General features: G+C 39.7%; 1 protein-coding gene across 1 annotated transcript; it reads left to right on the top strand.

Annotated features, from left to right (window-relative positions):
• Positions 1-2,474: 2,474 nt before the first annotated feature.
• vim (vimentin) lies at positions 2,475-16,451 on the top strand. The gene is made up of 9 exons (XM_062991410.1): positions 2,475-3,127; positions 4,942-5,002; positions 6,282-6,377; positions 9,583-9,744; positions 11,487-11,612; positions 13,273-13,493; positions 13,819-13,862; positions 14,487-14,566; positions 15,943-16,451. Exons 1-9 carry the CDS (start codon positions 2,580-2,582, stop codon positions 16,000-16,002), a joined length of 1,398 nt encoding a protein of 465 aa, XP_062847480.1. The 5' UTR covers positions 2,475-2,579; the 3' UTR covers positions 16,003-16,451.
• The last annotated feature ends 2,233 nt before the right edge of the window (positions 16,452-18,684 follow it).

Below are 18,684 nucleotides of genomic sequence, written 5' to 3'. Positions count from 1 at the left end.
GGAATCAAACCCAGGACCTTCTTGCTGTGAGGTGACAGTGCTACTCACTTAGCCACCGTGTCCCCTGCCCCCAGTCTATTTATGTATGTATCATTATTTGTTGACTGGTTATTTTTTAAGCATTTGTTTTATTTCTTTTTGTTTTTGTAGTGTGTAATAAATGTTTAAAGTATAACAGTCTTATGTATTTAATTTGGCACTTATAATTGCCATATACCCATTACTCTTGTAATCATATATTAGAGATGCAGCTGTAATTGCTACTAAATGGATGTCTAAAAAGTACTGAATAAACACTTTTGTAAATAAAAGAGTTTTTAATGTTTAATTATTTTTTAAAAAGCTCTAAAAACATGTTTCCATTGAATCCATTGTGTATTTATACAAACCCCATTTCTGTAAAAGTTGGAATATTTTGTAAAATGTAGTATGATGTATTCGCTGTCATCAAAACAACGTCTTGTCCTGGGAAGTTAGTTCCATTGTTACTTTAGCAAGACAATGCCAGGCCTCATTCTGCATTCAAAAAGATTTATTAAAAATAAATCAGATAATGGTGAAGGATTAAAGAAAGTGTTGTTGTCTTTGTCCAAAACTTTGTGTTGCAAAGTAAAAATTTGTCCATATTGACAAAATAGTACAACATTATGTTGGTTCATGGAAATTTAAAAATCACACTGTGTTACACTCTCAACTTGCCCAGGTTTTTGGGGACCCAATCTAGTTGAGGGAGGGGTGGGATTTGTCTACATTTTCATTTTACATTTACATACATCGGCAATTAGCAGATGCCTTTATCCAAACCGACTTACAGGTGTGACTGAACACAATTTTAATTAATTGAGAGTTGGGGTCTTGCTCAAGGGCCCAACAGTGGTGGTGGTGGAACCGGCAACCTTTTTATTACTAGTCCAGTACCTTTAACACTGAGCTGCCACTGTCTACCTTTATGTAACTGGGTGATATGGAGGATCGTGTGTAGCACTGTCACCACCTTATGGCAGTGTATGTTCTCCCCATGCCTGAGTGGGTTTCCTTCAGGGGCTTTGGTTTTCTCTCACAGCACAAAGGCATGTACGTTAGGTGAATTAGATACAAAATAGGCTGTGACGGTTTTTGACATTAAACTTGAACTTATGAGTCATGAGTTACCTGCAACTACCTGTCCTGTCATGTATTTACATTTATATTTTCAGCATTTAGCAGATGCTTTTATTCAAAGCAACTTACGGTACTGTGAAAGTGTACTATCTAAGCAATTAAGGGTCTTGCTCAAGGGCCCAACAGTGGCAACCTGGCGTTGGTGGGCTTGAACCAGCAACCTTTTGATTACTAGTGTCCTGTCCCTGATTACTGCCCAACCAAACTACAACTGAAACCAAAGTGTAAAACGTCCCATTAAAATCCTAATCCACAGTAATCCAATCCAATGTAATCAGCCTCTGGAGGGATGAAAGTATGGTGGGAGGTGTGAAAAATTTGAGTTAATAGTTTATGACATGAAGAGAAATGGGTCCTGTACCATTCTGTGTAACACAGGGAGGGTGGTATTTGTCCAAGCGCAGTTGGACATTTACCCTTATCTAACTGGGGATACAGGTGTAATTAGCCTCTAGAGGGATGAAAGTATGGTGCAAGGTAGTTAGAATTAGAGTAAATAGTTGATGATGGAGGGAAAGTTCTCTTGGGGGAGGGAAAGTATTAGGAGAGTATAAATAGGGGACTGGGTAGTTTATAAAGGAGGGGTGGGTCCTGTACTGTTCTGTGATTAACACAGGGAGGGAGGAGAGTATTAGGTGAGTATAAATAGGGGACTGGGTAGTTTATAAAGGAGGGGTGGGTCCTGTACTGTTCTGTGATTAACACAGGGAGGGAGGAAAGTATTAGGAGAGTATAAATAGGGGACTGGGTAGTTTATAAAGGAGGGGTGGGTCCTGTACTGTTCTGTGATTAACACAGGGAGGGAGGAGAGTATTAGGTGAGTATAAATAGGGGACTGGGTAGTTTATAAAGGAGGGGTGGGTCCTGTACTGTTCTGTGATTAACACAGGGAGGGAGGAAAGTATTAGGAGAGTATAAATAGGGGACTGGGTAGTTTATAAAGGAGGGGTGGGTCCTGTACTGTTCTGTGATTAACACAGGGAGGGAGGAGAGTATTAGGTGAGTATAAATAGGGGACTGGGTAGTTTATAAAGGAGGGGTGGGTCCTGTACTGTTCTGTGATTAACACAGGGAGGGAGGAGAGTATTAGGTGAGTATAAATAGGGGACTGGGTAGTTTATAAAGGAGGGGTGGGTCCTGTACTGTTCTGTGATTAACACAGGGAGGGAGGAAAGTATTAGGAGAGTATAAATAGGGGACTGGGTAGTTTATAAAGGAGGGGTGGGTCCTGTACTGTTCTGTGATTAACACAGGGAGGGAGGAGAGTATTAGGAGAGTATAAATAGGGGACTGGGTAGTTTATAAGGGGGAGCTGGGAGTTCAGCAGTGTTAGTTTCTTCTACCCGGAGCTGCAGTTGGGTTCCTTGTGACAGTAAGTACGAGGTGGGCGTCGACCGCACAACTACAGGGACTAAAACATGTCTTACAGACCGAGCTCCTCTCGCCAGGCCTCCTCCTACAGCAGACTGTTTGGTGGTGAACGACCTCCCTCCTCGGTTCGGTCCGGCTACACCACTCGGCAGTATTCGGGTTCGGTGCGCCCCCCGCGTCTCTCCTACAGCGCACTATCCGCTCCAGCGTCCATCAGCGCCGGCAGCAAGATCTCCCGAGTGCGCAGTAATGCTCCTCTCCCCAGACTCACATCAGGTCCGCTGGATTTCAGCCTGTCCGATGCCATCAACACCGAGTTCAAGACCAACCGGACGAACGAGAAAGCTCAGATGCAGCAGCTGAACGATCGCTTCGCCAGCTATATCGAGAAGGTGCGTTTTCTGGAGCAGCAGAACAAGATGCTGAATGCAGAGCTGGAGCAGACCAGGGCTAATGGAACATCTCGACTGGGAGAACTGTACGAGGAGGAGATGAGAGAACTGCGCCAGCAAGTGGATCAGCTCAACAACGACAAGGCCAGAGTCCAGGTGGACCGAGATAATCTGGCTGAGGATGTTGAGCGTCTCAGAGAGAAGTACACATACACTTTTTATTTCATTCAACGTGTTAGGATATTAGTAATGCAAAGGGGAATGTTTTATTAGTGCTATAACATATTACATCCCTTAAGTAAGAAAATATAAGACATTTGATTCTATTAATGGGAGGTGTTAAAGCATTACTAACAATAAAATGTGTAGGCATATGCACTTTTCTCATTTAAAATAGACTATTTGAAAAAACTTGAGAATAAAACGTGTTTCTTTATAATTATATCCTAGCAATGAAAACATGGCATAAATAAATAAATGCATTTTTAATACTGCATGTGAGATTGTAATGAAAGATAAATTAAGCCACTCTGTTTTTATACAATTTGACAACTTGACAACCAAATTACTATATTATATTGCTTTTATTTACTATTTGTATTAATTTATTTATTATTTGTTTATATTTGACTTTTTGAGTTACAGGATAAATATATAATACCAAAAAAAAAAAAAAAAAGTGCTACCCACTAAGTCACCGTGCCGCCCCTGTTTTCATTTGAAGTAGACTATTTAAAAAACATAAGAATAAAATGCGTTTCTTTTACTGTACAGACTGCAAAATTATATACTAGCAGGTGAAAACATGGCATAAATAAATAAATAAATGCATTTTAATACTCCATTAAAGAGATTGTAATGAAAGATGAATTAAGCCACTGTTTTTATACATTTTGACAACTTGGGTTATCCAACCAAGTTACTATATTATATTGCTTTTATTTACTATTTGTATTAATTTAGTTATTGTTTGTTTTTATTTGACTCTTTTTAAAGTTACAGGCTATAATTTTATAATTTCAGTATATATATATAAAGCCTGGATGAAGAAAAATGTGTGCTTGAAGTACTAAACAGTCATTTATTTCCTTTAAAATGAGTTACAAATGCCAAGAAATTGGGTTAATTATAATAATGTCATATACAATTATTAAGGAGCATTTATTTATTTATTAGGATGAATGTTTACATTCATGACAGGACTGGTTACACAAGATTCATCAGTTCACAAGTTTAATGTCAAACACAGTCATGGACAATTTTGTATCTCCAGTTCACTTTACTTGCATGTGTTTGTACTGTGGGAGGAAACCGGAGCTCCCGGAAAAAAAACCCACACAGACATGGGGAGAACATGCAAACTCCACACAGAAAGGACCCGGACCACCCCACCTGGGGATTAAACCCAGGACCTTCTTGCATTCTTTCATTGCTTGTTGTACAACCGCTGTATCATGGTCAGGGTTGCGGTAAGTCTGATTTATTGGGTGAAAGGCAGGAAACACCCCGGACAGATTGCCAGTCCATCAGAGCAAACACACACACACATTTAAAGCAAAGAAGTAGTTTCAAATTGGCTTGACTGCATGTCTTAGTGGGAGAAAACTGGAAAAAACCTTCTTGCTGTGAGGCGACAGAGCTACCCGCTGCGCCACTGTGCCACCCTGAGATGAATTTGCCCTAGGAGATTTAATAAGCATGTTTTGCAGTGTATGTCAACCTACTTTTTAAAGCTTTATGGAAGTTAGGCTTAACATTTCTCATTTCTAAACGTTTATAGTGTATTTATAGTGTAACTATAAACTATATAGTATAATTAGCCGTGTATTAGTGACACAGACGTACATGTTGCTGATTAAAACAATGACAGAGCTCTTAATTATATACAATGCATTGATTTTTGTTTTACAAGCGAATACTTCTGCTATTTCTAAAACAGAATTGTACATTGTAATATTTATAAAATAAATGTACGTATAAAATGTGTCATGCTACTGTTATGTTTCTCTACATTTAGGCTTCAAGAAGAAATCCTTCAAAAAGAAGATGCTGAAAACAATCTCCAGAGCTTCAGACATGTAGGTTTATTTCACAGACAACTCTGTAGTAAATGTATGTTTGGTCCTAGTCTAGTACCAAGCCTAGAAACATTGATCAATGGGCAGCTTCGTTCTGGGAATGTAAAACAAGGAAGCTTATTCATCTTTGACATTGTTTCTGTATTGATACAGAGGGGGCTGTGGGTAAATGACAAAGCAAGCTGTTGTATAAGTGGGTGCTGGAGAGAGCGGGTGAACTCAAGACACTGAACGAATACAATAAGATGGTCTGTGTGTGTTCAAGACAAACTGCCATTCACACCTGTGCCACCTGTAACTTTACAGATCAGCAGGAAAAAATAGACTCTCAACCCGAGGTTAAGAAGATGGTGCTGATCAGCTTATTAGAACTGAGCTTTGCAAGTGCCTTTATGTGGTTATATATTTTGTGTTTTTTGTGATTAGAAACATAGGGCGGCACGGTGGCTCGGTGGGTAGCAATGTCGCCTCACAGCAAGAAGGGTTTGATCCCCAGACGGGGCGGTCCGGGTCCTTTCTGTGCAGAGTTTGCATGTTCTCCCTGTGTCTGCGTCTCCGGTTTCTTCCCACAGTCCAAAAACATGCAGTCAGGTTAATTGGAGACACTGAATTGTCCTATAGGTGAATGGGTGTGTGTATGTGTGTGTGTGTCTGCCCTGTGATGGACTGGCGTCCCGCCCAGGGTGTTACTGTGTGGCTTGTGCCCATTGAAAAGCTGGGATAGGCTAAGATTCTCATGATGGGCGGCACAGTATCACAGTTGGTAACATTGGTTCCAACATAGATCATCATAGATCAACTTTTTAACATTGGTGCCAACATAGATCATTCTGGGGACCAGTGGTCAATCATTGCTTACAGTCCTTTGGTTACAGTCCTCTGGTTACCACCCAACATGTAGATGGGAAACTGGTTGCACAAAACTGCCCCTAGTGGAGATTGAGTGAGTAAATGGGTACATGTGTGTTACCCTGCAATGGATTGGGACCTTGTATATGTTTTCTGGGTGAAGTAGGTAGTGAAAATTATTTAAAAAGAATGATTGAATAGAAAAATTCAGATTATATTAGAATGTTAAGGTGAAAATGTTTGAGAAGTTTAAAAGATGCTGCAGACGTAATAGATTATTATTATTATTATTTTTATTATTATGAGAATGATTGAATAAAAAAATCTGATTATCTCAGAATGTTAAGGTAAACTGTTTACAAAGTTTAAAATATGCTCCACTGGTGTCTGCGTTTCATTGCAGTGAACTATGTGTACTGAATGTTCACAGGACGTGGATAATGCTTCCCTGGCTCGTCTAGACCTAGAGCGCAAGATTGAATCTCTGCAGGACGAAATCAGTTTCCTCAAGAAGCTCCATGATGAGGTGGGTAAACACTCTGCCCTGTACATGTGAGAATTACCTTTTCAGGACACCATAAGAGGATCAGGAGATTGGCAAGGAGGAGCATTGCCAATTAGATTAAACTCTCAGTAGAGGTAAAAATGATGTCAAGAGGACAAAGCAACTTCCAGAATGTCATTAGACTGTTTCTTCAAAAAAGTTTAATAAAGGGTCAGAATAGCCTAAAACATGATAAACAGTGGATAATAGAAACACACTAAAGAAGGACATTTTAAGAAGGGTGGTACTATAGTGCAGCAGGTATTGTGGATGCTGCACAGCTCCAGACTTTGTGGACCCTGTGGGTGTATCCCGGGCCTCTGGTTTTACACAGAGCCGTAGAGAGAGAGAGAGTTGCGACACTCCTTGATCTCGCCGCCACGCGGTCACGTGGTTCATGTAACCCTCCAATAGTTCCAAACAAACCCGGCGCGGTCATGTTCTTCTAACGCTAAATAATAAACATTTGTACAATTTCTGGGTATTTTCACCTGCCTTTACATTTACTGCATCTGCTTTAATGTCAATTTGGTATATGAAGTGGAAGATTGATGTTTATAATGACTTTTTAATAGGTCGTTCTTGTTAACACACAGTGCATTACATTAGCATACATTACATAATGCCATATCATTAAGTAGTAGAGACAATAAACAGTACAGAGATTAGACAGTTTTTTTTTTTGTTTTTTTTTGCATAAACTAATCTCCCTTCACTTTCCTGAGGATTCATAATAATAATAATCATTTTGGTTAAACACTAAGTCATGTGGCTGTATTCATAAGGTTTACCTGCACTGAATAAACAGATTCATAAACACACTACCGTACCTTTAACATACAGTGATATGGCAGTGATAGCTCAGTGGTTAAGGTACTGGACTAGTAACCAAAAGGTGCCAGTTCAAGCCTCACTACCACCAAGTTGCCACTGCTGGGCCCCTGAGCAAGGCCCTTAACCCTCAATTGCTCAAAATTGTGTTCAGTCATAATTGTAAGTCGCTTTGGATAAAAGCGTCTGCTAAATGCCGAACATGTAAATGTAAATGTAACATTATAGTGCAGGTACATCAAATAGCATTAACTCATGTCTTATTTTATGAGTGATTAATAATTAATTCCTACATGTAATACATGAATGAATTCATTATGAATATGCACAAGTTCATTTTGTCTAATGTAAGTGGTAGACAAGATACACAAACCATGTAGTTGAGTTAAAGTAGAGATATCCAAGGTAAAATATTACTCCAGTAAAAGTAGTAGTAAAAGTAAAAATACTCTTTACCTCCACTTGAGTAAAAGTACTAAAGTATTTACCTTTAAATGTACTTAAGTATGAAAGTAAAAGTAGCATGATTTATTATGGCTCTAATGTTTTATGATCATTTCTGTAACAAGACTCTTGATTAATCAACTCATTTTAGGTGAAAAGACTCTCGTGTCATTAATTAGGCTTAACTGACTAAGCTAAATTCGGTTATACCTATTAATTAAGATAAACATGTAACATTTAGTGCTGAGCAAATGCTAAACAATAACAGTATTAAGTATATTAATGACATAAAATTCATTATTTTTTTTAAACAAAGCAACATACAGCTGAAAATGCTTGCTAAGTATTGGAAATGAATGGGGATCTATGGGATGTTTGGAACTTTTCAGAGCTCCACAACCCGGAAGCTGCGCAAAAAAAATGTCCCGCCCCGTTACAACGGTTCCCTATGGGAGTGTCGCCACTCTGTTCTCTCTACCGCTCTGGTTTTACCCACCTTCATTTGGCAGTTACATTTCCAGCATTTAGCAGATACTTTTATCCAAAGCAACTTACAGTTGTGACAGTATATTTTCTAAGCAATTGAGGGTTAATGGTCTTTCTCAATGGCACAACAGTGACAACCTGGGGCTTGAACCGGCAACCTTCTGATGACTGGTCCAGTACCTTAACTACTAAGCTACAACTGCCCTACTACAAACATGCTTGTAGCAAGACTGTGTACTCTAAATTGCTACTAAATGTAGATGATGTGGATGAATGTGTGATTCCCTGATGTTTATTCCCTCCTTGCTTCAGACCCACCACAAACCTAACCAGTCCAGAACTATTTGTGAAAATGAGTAAACAAAGAAATGACAGGGTTGAGCAGCAGGTAATATGAGTGCTAAATAGTTCCAGGATCCTCGGGATCTGGGTTTAATCCTTGACTTTGGTCACTGAGATATGTTTTGCATGTTTTTCCTATGTGTGTGTGTGTTTCCCCAGGAACTCTGTTTCCTTTTTATCTAAAAATAAACATGCTAGTAGGTAGATTTGCTTTTATACATCGATATAACATAATGGCATAACATTATGACCACCTTCCCAATATTGTGTTGGTCCCCCTTTTGCAGCCCCACATGCAACAAACTGCGATGCTCTGTGTATTCTGACACCTTTCTATCAGAACTAGCATTAACTTCTTCAGCAGTTTGAGCTACAGTAGCTCATCTGTTGGATCGGACCACACGGACCAGCCTTCGCTCCCCACGTGTATCAATGAGCTTTGGCCACCCATGACCCTGTCACCGGTTTACCACTGTTCCCTTGTTGGACCACCTTTGAAAGATACTGACCACCTCAGAGCTGCAGTTTTGGAGATGCTCTGTCGTTTAGCCATCACATTTTTCCTGCTTCTAACATCAACTTTGAGGATAAAATGTTCACTTGCTGCCTAATACAGTATATCCCACCTACTAGTAGGGGTCATGATGAAGAGATAATTAGTGTTATTCACTTCACCTGTCAGTGGTCATAATGTTATGTCTGGTCGGTGTAAATTGCTTTAGTTAGTGAGTTTGTGAGTCTGGGGTGCTCTGCGATTAATTGATCTGGGTGCTTTGGATAAATTGCAACCAGTTTTAGTTTTGGGTAGGCTTCAGACCCACCACAAGTTTGACCAGAATGAAACTGTTAGTGAAAATGAAAAAGCAGCAGCTGGTGAGGGTGCTTAAGAGTCTTGGTGACCTGGGTTTAAACCTTGACCAATGTTCGTGCGAGCTTCATAATCCAAAAGCATACCAGTAGGTGTATTTAACTATTTTAAATTGTCCGTAGCTGTAAGTGAATAAGTGAAAACAAGACTTATAATGTACAGCGCAGCGAAATTGAATGCTATTGGTAACTCAGGCTTTTCTTTCTAAACCCACAGGAGATTACTGAGCTGCAGACACAAATCCAGGATCAGCATGTGCAGATCGACATGGACATTGCTAAGCCTGATCTGACCGCGGCGTTACGGGACGTCCGTCTACAGTACGAGACTCTGACCACTAAGAACATTCAAGAGGCTGAAGAATGGTACAAATCCAAGGTCAGTTTCTCTATACAGTTTAGCCAAGATTAATTAATTACTTATTACTGATAACTAATTATATACAGTGGGGAAACAAACATTTATCACTTTTAATAATAATTATAACAACCTTTATTTATACAGCATATTGTCAAGCAAAGTGCTTTACAAATGACAGCAATAAAAAAAAAAATTAAATACTTTTATTTTTTTACTGCAGATATCTACTTCAAATTAAGGTACACTGCAATTAAAGTGTGTAGTTATATATTTCACAATATATTCTTTAATTTTATTTTACAAATATTATTATGTATGTACTGGTGTTGGACTTAGTAGCAGAAAAGAAATTAATTGTTTAGACCTGTTCACTCATTTAGTGGCAAGCCCAGCTTCACAGGTGAGTTCTGATACTGGTAATTAACCTCACTCGCTTACCCCACACACACACATACATACACACACATACACACATGCACACACCCATTCACCTATAGGGCAATTCAGTGTCTCCAGTTAACCTGACTGCATGTGTTTGGACTGGGAGGAAACCGGAGCTCCCGGAGTAAACCCACACAGACACGGGGAGAACATGCAAACTCCACACAGAATGGACCCAGACCGCCCCACCTGGGGATCGAACCCAGGACCTTCTTGCTGTGAGGCGACAGTGCTACCCACTGAGCCACCGTGCTGCCCCGTAATTAACCTTAACACTTTAAAACTATTTAAAAAAAAAAAAAGTAATAAATAATAACCTATGAAAATTATTAAATGTTTCAAAGTAAAGCAGAAAAGATTATGACAATGAATAATAAATAGGGAGAAATTGCATTAGCAAAAAAGAACAGTGGTCATAAGGCAAAGCTCACTGACAAAAAAGAACTCATAACATAACAATGTAAATGTCATAGCAGTATATCAGCAAATCAATAATAAAATAAATATTTGGAATGATAAGTCAACCATAATGATGTTTTCCTATCTGTAATGTTTTATTTTTGAAGAAAGCTGAATGACTTTATTGTACAGTGTTGATTGCTATTTGGTTACATTCATGACAGGAACGGTAGTTACTCAGATTAATCAGTTCACAAGGTTATATCGAACACAGTCATGGGCAATTTAGTGTCTCCAGGTCACTTTACTTGCATGTCTTTGGGCTGTGGGAGGAAACCGGAGCAAACACACACAGACACGGGGAGAACATGCAAACTACACACAGAAGGGACCCGGACCGCCCCGCTTGGGGATCGAACCCAGGACCTTCTTGCTGTGAGGCGACAGTCCTACCCACTGAGCCACCGAGCCGCCCGAAAGTCTAGTAATCGTCTTGCATTGTAAATATATTATAGACAATAAATATAAGGTATTATAAGTGATCAGGTGCACCTTACAATGAAAATACACTGGATTTTTAAATATATTGTTGTGTTTTTGTTTGTTTTGTCTATCCCATGTATGTGTGGTATTGTTTTAATTTGGATGTTTAAAACCAGAGAACAGTGGTGTGTATTGTGTAGAAACTAATTTGGCCCGCTGGCAAATTATCTGCATGGACGTTTTGTTCTGCTGGACCCTTTTTTTCCCAAGTCGGGCCCATGGAGTAGAGATGGAATGAGATGGAATTAAATAAATAAATGGATGGATGGATGGATGGAAGTTCACCTTTTTTTACTCTAGTCTACTGTGGTGTCACCTTGTTAACAAATACGTACCTGTATGTCAGAAACTAAAAGACAGTTTATTTTGTATTTTAGTTTGTTGATTTGTCTGAGGCTGCCGCCCGTAACAGTGATGCCATCCGTCAGGCCAAACAGGACGCCAATGACTACCGGCGCCAAGTGCAAGCTTTGACCTGTGAGCTCGATGCTCTTAAAGGCACTGTAAGTAAACATTTAAGTAATCAAAAAGTATAAAAAAGTATCTAAAAGCAACTTGCCCCTGTCATTTCAAGCAATCTTCAACCAAGAGGTGCTTAATTCCACCTGTTATGCACTAATTTACTATTAAGTACACCTATGTTATAGCAGACATAATGGTTCACCCATTTCCTTATTCACCTTTAATTTACTTTCTAACTCCCTCACTTTCTAAGCCGGTTATCCTAATCAAGGACGCGCTGGGGGGGGGGGATGGGGAGTGGAGCACCCGTAGGAAACCCACACAGATATGGGGAGAACATGCAAACACACACAGAAAGGACCCAGACCACTCCAAATGGGAGTCAAACTCCCACCAAGCCACTATGTCTCCCTTCCCCTTACTTTAAACACTGTTAATTCTAACATGCATATAGCGCCAGTGACGTCAACCAGGCGAGGTGAATAGCACCAAGGCAAGGCAAGGCAAGTTTATTTGTATAGCACCTTTCATACACAGTGGCAATTCAAAGTGCTTTACATAAGGAAAAAAAAATTAATTAAAAGCATTAAAACATTCCTGAGATCTAAAACCTCAGAAAGACTTCTTGCAAACATTTAGTTACAATTAGGAACATGAAATTCAAACAAGAGAGATAAAAAAAATTAAGGACATGAAAAATTAAAAGAAAATATTGTAAAGTATAACCTACAATTTAGGGAATATGAAATTAAAACGAGATAAAAAATTAAGAACATGAAAACTAAAAGAAAATATAGTAAAATATACACTACAATTTAGAAGAGCATGAAAAACTAAAAGAAATATGGTAAAATGAGGGTAATAGCAAAAATTTCGAGCTCAATCATAGGCACAAGAAAAAAGAAATGTTTTTAACCTGGATTTAAAGATTTCTACATTTGAGGAACATCTAATATCTCCTGGCAGTCTGTTCCAGTTATATGCAGCCCAACAGCTAAATGCTGCTTCACCATGTTTAGTTTGGACTCTGGGCTCAACTAGCTGACCTGAGTCCATGGATCTAAGAGATCTACTGGGTTTATATTCTCTAAACATTTCTGAGATGTATTCTGGGCCGAACCCATTCAGTGATTTATAGACCAGTAGCAGCACTTTAAATTCTATTCTGTAACTAACCGGAAGCCAGTGTAGAGATTTTAGAACTGGAGTGATGTGCTCAGTTCTCTTCGTCTTAGTTAAAACTCTAGCAGCAGCGTTCTGAATGAGCTGGAACTGTTTAATGGTCTTTTCGGGAAGTCCAGTTAAGAGACCATTACAATAGTCCACCCTACTGGAGATAAAAGCATGGATCAGCTTCTCTAGGTCTTGTTGGCACACTAGACCCTTGATTTTGACTATATTTCTAAGATGGTAGAAGGCTGTTTTGGTGATGGTTTTAATATGGCTGGTGAATGTGAGATCTGAATCTATTAGAATGCCAAGATTTCGGCCTTGGTCTTTGGTTTTTAGAGCCCGGGAACTGAGGTGTTCACTGACACCAGTGCCCTCTGCTGTTTAAAGTGAATATCGATTCATTTTACATGTCAAATCGATTTGAATCGTGGAATTTTTGAATCAGTTAAAAACTGTCTTGTGGTGAATCGTTACATCCTTAATGAATAATATATGAATATATTAGCTTTACCCTTTTGTTATGGTTAGAATGAGTCTCTGGAGCGCCAGATGAGGGAACTAGAGGACAACTTCAGCGGAGAGGCATCTGTTTATCAGGAGACCATCAGCCACATGGAAGAAGACATCCACAACATGAAGGATGAAATGGCTCGTCACCTGCGCGAGTACCAGGACCTTCTCAATGTCAAAATGGCCCTGGACATCGAGATAGCCACCTACAGAAAACTGTTGGAGGGTGAGGAAAGCAGGTAAGGCTCTTGGAAGACCTGAACTAGGGTTTAAATCTTTAATCCATTTTATTAAAGCCTTAAATAAAGAACTACTAAAGAACTTCTACAGGATTTAAATCAGGAAGAATTGTTTTTGTACTGTCAGCCCTTCCCTCTAATTACTGACAAGAAGCATATTTGTTATAGCTTATATTTGTTTTTTAGGCTGTTAAAATAGAAATTAAAATTGTGTTGGCTATTATTAAAACACTGTGTGTAAACATACTCATCCCTCTTTTTTTACTTAAAGTTTGTGCTTTAATATGCTAAAGAAAGTAAAAGCATCTCTGTGTTTGTTTTGCAGGATTACCACACCTATACCCAACTTCTCCTTGATTAATCTGAGAGGTACAGTATCCTGCAGTTCCTCTGCAGTTCTCAAACACTTCAGAACAGCAGATTAATAATGAAAGTGCAGTCTTGTGTATTTTTAGACCTAGTGCTGATGTAAGCAAGCAGAAGTGCGCTATGCTTTCTTGACATACTGAATTTCCAGTATATCAGTTTAACAAACACCCCATTATACCAGGGTTCTTCAAAAAAGTTTCAGCACTTTTTAAACTCTATTTATTAATTGACACCTTTCTATCAGATCTTCTATCAGACCTTTCTATTGATCTATTTATCAATTTCACATCACTTTTCTACATTATCACCTTCAAATGCATGTTTACCAGCGTTGTACCAACTTTTTAATGCCATCAGCAAAAACTGTTTTTGGTTGAGTGTGTAGCCACTGATGCAGCGCTGCTTTCACATCATCATCACATGAAAATCTTTTTCCCCTTAAAGCTTCTTTGAGTGTCCAAAAAGGTGGAAATCAGATGGTGCTAAATCCGGACTATAAGCGTCTCTCAGTCTGTCAGACACGACCAATTACTCCTCCTCCCACCCTCACCGCTTCTAACCAAAATATAAAAGTGCCGAAACTTTTTGAAGATCCCTCGTATAACAAAAGTCTTTTCTCTGCAGAAACCATGGTAGAGAGCAGACCAGCATCCAACCCGACCAAGAAGGTGGTGATTAAGACTATAGAAACCAGAGATGGTCATGTAAGTAAATACAATGTATTAAGCATTTACATATGCATTGATTCATTCATTTTCTTATCCGCTTATCCAATCAGGGTCGCGAGGGGGGGCTTTTGGTAGTGCTGGAGCCTATCCCAGCCTTTCAACGGGTGCAAGGCACACAGTAACACCCTGGATGAGACGCCAGTCCATCGCAGGGCAGATACACACACACACACACACACACCCATTCACTTATAGGGCAATTCAGTGTCTCCAATTAACCTGACTGCATGTTTTTGGACTGTCGGGGGAAACCGGAGCTCCTGGAACATGCAAGGACCCGGACCGCCCCGCTTCGGGATCGAACCCAGGACCTTTTTGCTGTGAGGCGACAGTGCTACCCACTAAGCCACCATGCCTCCCCTTTACATATACATGAGAAATAAAAAATAAACAAAGTTATACAGTACTTTAAGTAAGAGATAACAAACCTTCAGAACAACTGCTGTGCATGTTAGCATGGATTTGGAATTGTAGTAAATGGACCGAACCTGATTTTTAATAAGCGATATTCCCACTATTGTTGATCCTCTGGTAAACTTGGTTGATATCAGGTGTGACTGAAGACATTTACATTAACAGCAATTAGCAGACGCCTTTATCCAAATTGATTTGCAGTACTGTGACAGTATACAGTCTGAATAATTGAGGGTTAAGGGCCTTGCTCAAGTGCCCTACAGCAGCAACCTGGCAGTGACCTTCAGGTTACTAGTCCAGTACCTTAACCGCTAGGCTACAACTTCCCAAGTGTGGGCCTCACCTCATTTTCATACCAAATTACAATTGCCAGTCCTTCAAAACAGAACTGTTCCATAATGATGATCAGGAGATCAGTTCTAACTGGATTTAGATTTGCAGATGACAAGTGGCCAGACCTATTTCAGTACCCAATACAGCCTATCAGAGCCTTTACCCTCTCTAACCCTCTCGGGCGTTTAGCATTTAGCATCTCTCACTTATCGAGATTATGGTGAGGAACCACTGACCTAAGCTTATCAGTTTCACACATTTTCATAGGCCAGTGCTGATGGACTTTACACAGTTAATCACACAGAAAAAATCAGATTATTATCAGATATTTCTCCTGGCATTCTTTTTTTTTTTTTGCATTTTGCACTCCCTCCGTGTGTGCGCAGTCCTACCGATCTCTTCTTATTCACCCATCAGCCAGCAGAGGTCACAACTGCAGTAGTTATGAGGAATCCTCTTTGGCATTCCCACCCCAGACGAGTTAATAATTGTCTGTATAGGCACCCGGCTTGCCAATAGCAGAGCTGAGATTCAAACGCGCGAGTCTAAAACTGCAGCAATATAAATTTATATCACAAATTAATTCAGTCTTTTTTCTGTCACAGGTTATTAATGAGTCGACTCAGCACCATGAAGACCTGGAGAGGACGTTTATGAATGAATGAATTTTTGAAAGACGATAGTGTTGGAGGAGAGGTGAAGTGTACTGTAGTTGAATGAGTTATAGAAGATGGGTATTTCTGATGCTGCAAGACTCACAGCTTTAATGTGCCTTTTTCATCAATAGATGTGTTTTGAGTATAAAAAACTGTAGACCAATGAGAACCAGCATTACTGTTTACCCTGACTTCTGTAGTTTACACTGAACTGTATGATCATAGCAATAAGCAGCTTTTTCATTTAGCATGAAATATTTCAAACTAACCAAATAGTACTACGTTTTGTCTTTCACACAATAAACACGTAACCATTATTTATTTTATTCAGTCTATAAAACTTAATGATGTTGTGCATTAAACTATTCTGCTCTTGCTTTGTCTGCATGTGTTATTTTTAATACCACTGAGTACATTAAAGTTCTAACTTTATTATAAAATAAAAAACGTATGAAACACATCATTCAAATTGTGCATTTTTCTCCATCATGTGAGCTGATATTCACTTCTGTGTTGCATAAGTTATGCCAGATGATGTTTAAAGTGTTGTGCACATACACTGATCAGCTATAACATTAAAATTACCTCCTTGTTTCTACAATCAGTGTCCTTTTTATGAGCTCCACTTACCATATAGAAGCACTTTGTAGTTCTACAATTACTGACTGTAGTCCATCTGTTTCTCTACATACTGTTTTAAACCTGCTTTCAGCCTGTTCTTCAATGGTCAGGAGCACCACAGAGCAGGTATTATTTAGGTGGTGGATCATTCTCAGCACTGCAGTGACACTGACATGGTGGTGGTGTGTTAGTGTGTGTTGTGCTGGTATGAGTGGATCAGACACAGCAGCGCTGCTGCAGTTTTTAAACACCTCACTGTCACTGCTGGACTGAGAATAGTCCACCAATTAAAAAAATATCCAGCCAACAGCGCCCCGTGGGCAGCGTCCTGTGACCACTGATGTAGATCTCAAAGATGACCAACTCAAAACAGCAGCAATAGATGAGCGATCGTCTCTGACTTTACATCTACAAGGTGAACCAACTAGGTAGGAGTGTCTAATAGAGTGGACAGTGAGTGGACACGATATTTAAAAACTCCAGCAGCGCTGCTGTGTCTGATCCACTTATACCAGCACAACACACACTAACACACCACCACCATGTCAGTGTCACTGCAGTGCCGAGAATGATCCACCACCTAAATAATACCTGCTCTGTGGTGGTCCTGGGAGAGTCCTGACCATTAAAGAACAGGGTGATAGGGCGCTAACAAAGTATGTAGAGAAACAGATGGACTACAGTCAGTAATCGTAAAACTACAAAGTGCTCCTAAATGGTAAGTGGAAAAGTGCTACCCACTGAGCCACCGTGCTGCCCAAGTATATTGCATAAGTTAATATAAACGAATGCTGATCAATTTTTGCATATTGGTGCATGAAGGTTTTACTTTGTTTCTCTTTCTTTGTTGGTCATTATTTATTTATTTTAATTTACATTTTCAGCATTTAGCCGACATTTTTATCCAAAGCGACTTACACAATGAGCTGAACACGATGAGCAATTTAGGGTTAAGGGCCTTGCTCAGGGACCAAACAGTGACAACTTGGTGGTGGTGGGGCTTGAACCGGCAACCTTCTGTTTACTAGTCCAGTACCTTAACCACTGAGCTATTACTGCCCTTTTCATCAGGGCTGATGGGCCAATCACAGCAAATTATTTCATGATGCCTCACAATGACCAAACATTCCCCACTTGCACCACCAGATGGTTAAATTTAAACAAATAAAAATGTTGAAATAGGTGTGGTAGCACTTGGTGAAACAGGACATCTAAGAGCCAAACAACAGGGTCCTACCAACCTGGGTTCAAACCTGCTTTTGGGTCCTCCCACCTCTCTAAAACATGCATAAGGTGGAGTAACTACTGTTAAGTCCGTTGGTGAGAGTAAGAAAGTGTGTTGCCCTGCCATTGACTCACAGCCTGTCCAGGCTGTGCATTTTCAAATGGACCTGGGCTGACTGCAACCCTGATCACGATAAAGCACTGTTTAAATTGCATGACCACATAATTTTGAAACATTATTATAAAATCATACTAGCATATTGTTAAATTTAATAAAAAGTCTTTCTAATGAGTGGCGATCACTCCATATATAGCACTGAAAGGGGCATCACCTCTATGCTGATATAGGAGCTACAAAGACAGTTCTACTCTACTGCAATAGAATCAGTTCTGTGCACTTCCATCACAGTCTGGTTTGGAGCAGCCACAATACAACACAGGAACAGACTACAGCGACTGGTAAAGTCAGCAGAGAAAATCATTGGTGCTCCTCTGCCCTCCCTCCAGGACTTGTACTCTTCAAGGACCAAGAGACGGGCAGAGAAAATTATTACTGACTCCTCACACCCTGGCCATAACTTCATTCAAACCCTCCCCTCCGGCAGGCGCTATAGGTCCATCCACACTAAAACTTCCAGATTCAAGAGCAGTTTCTTCCCTCAGGCCATCTCCCTCCTAAATAAATAAATAAATAACTAACAACACAGACTTAAGCGCGACAATATTCACCTGCTGCCAATTGACTAAATATTGTAGTGCTCATCCTACATGCTGTGCACTTTACTATTATTTTTGTACATATTCCACACGCTGCTAACTTACACATCTGTATATTGCTTGTATATA

The sequence above is a fragment of the Trichomycterus rosablanca genome, chromosome 3 (assembly GCF_030014385.1).
Source record: "Trichomycterus rosablanca isolate fTriRos1 chromosome 3, fTriRos1.hap1, whole genome shotgun sequence".
Classification (NCBI taxonomy): domain Eukaryota; kingdom Metazoa; phylum Chordata; class Actinopteri; order Siluriformes; family Trichomycteridae; genus Trichomycterus; species Trichomycterus rosablanca.
Note: the sequence above shows the minus strand (reverse complement) of the source record. Positions and strands in the feature narration are given on the sequence as shown.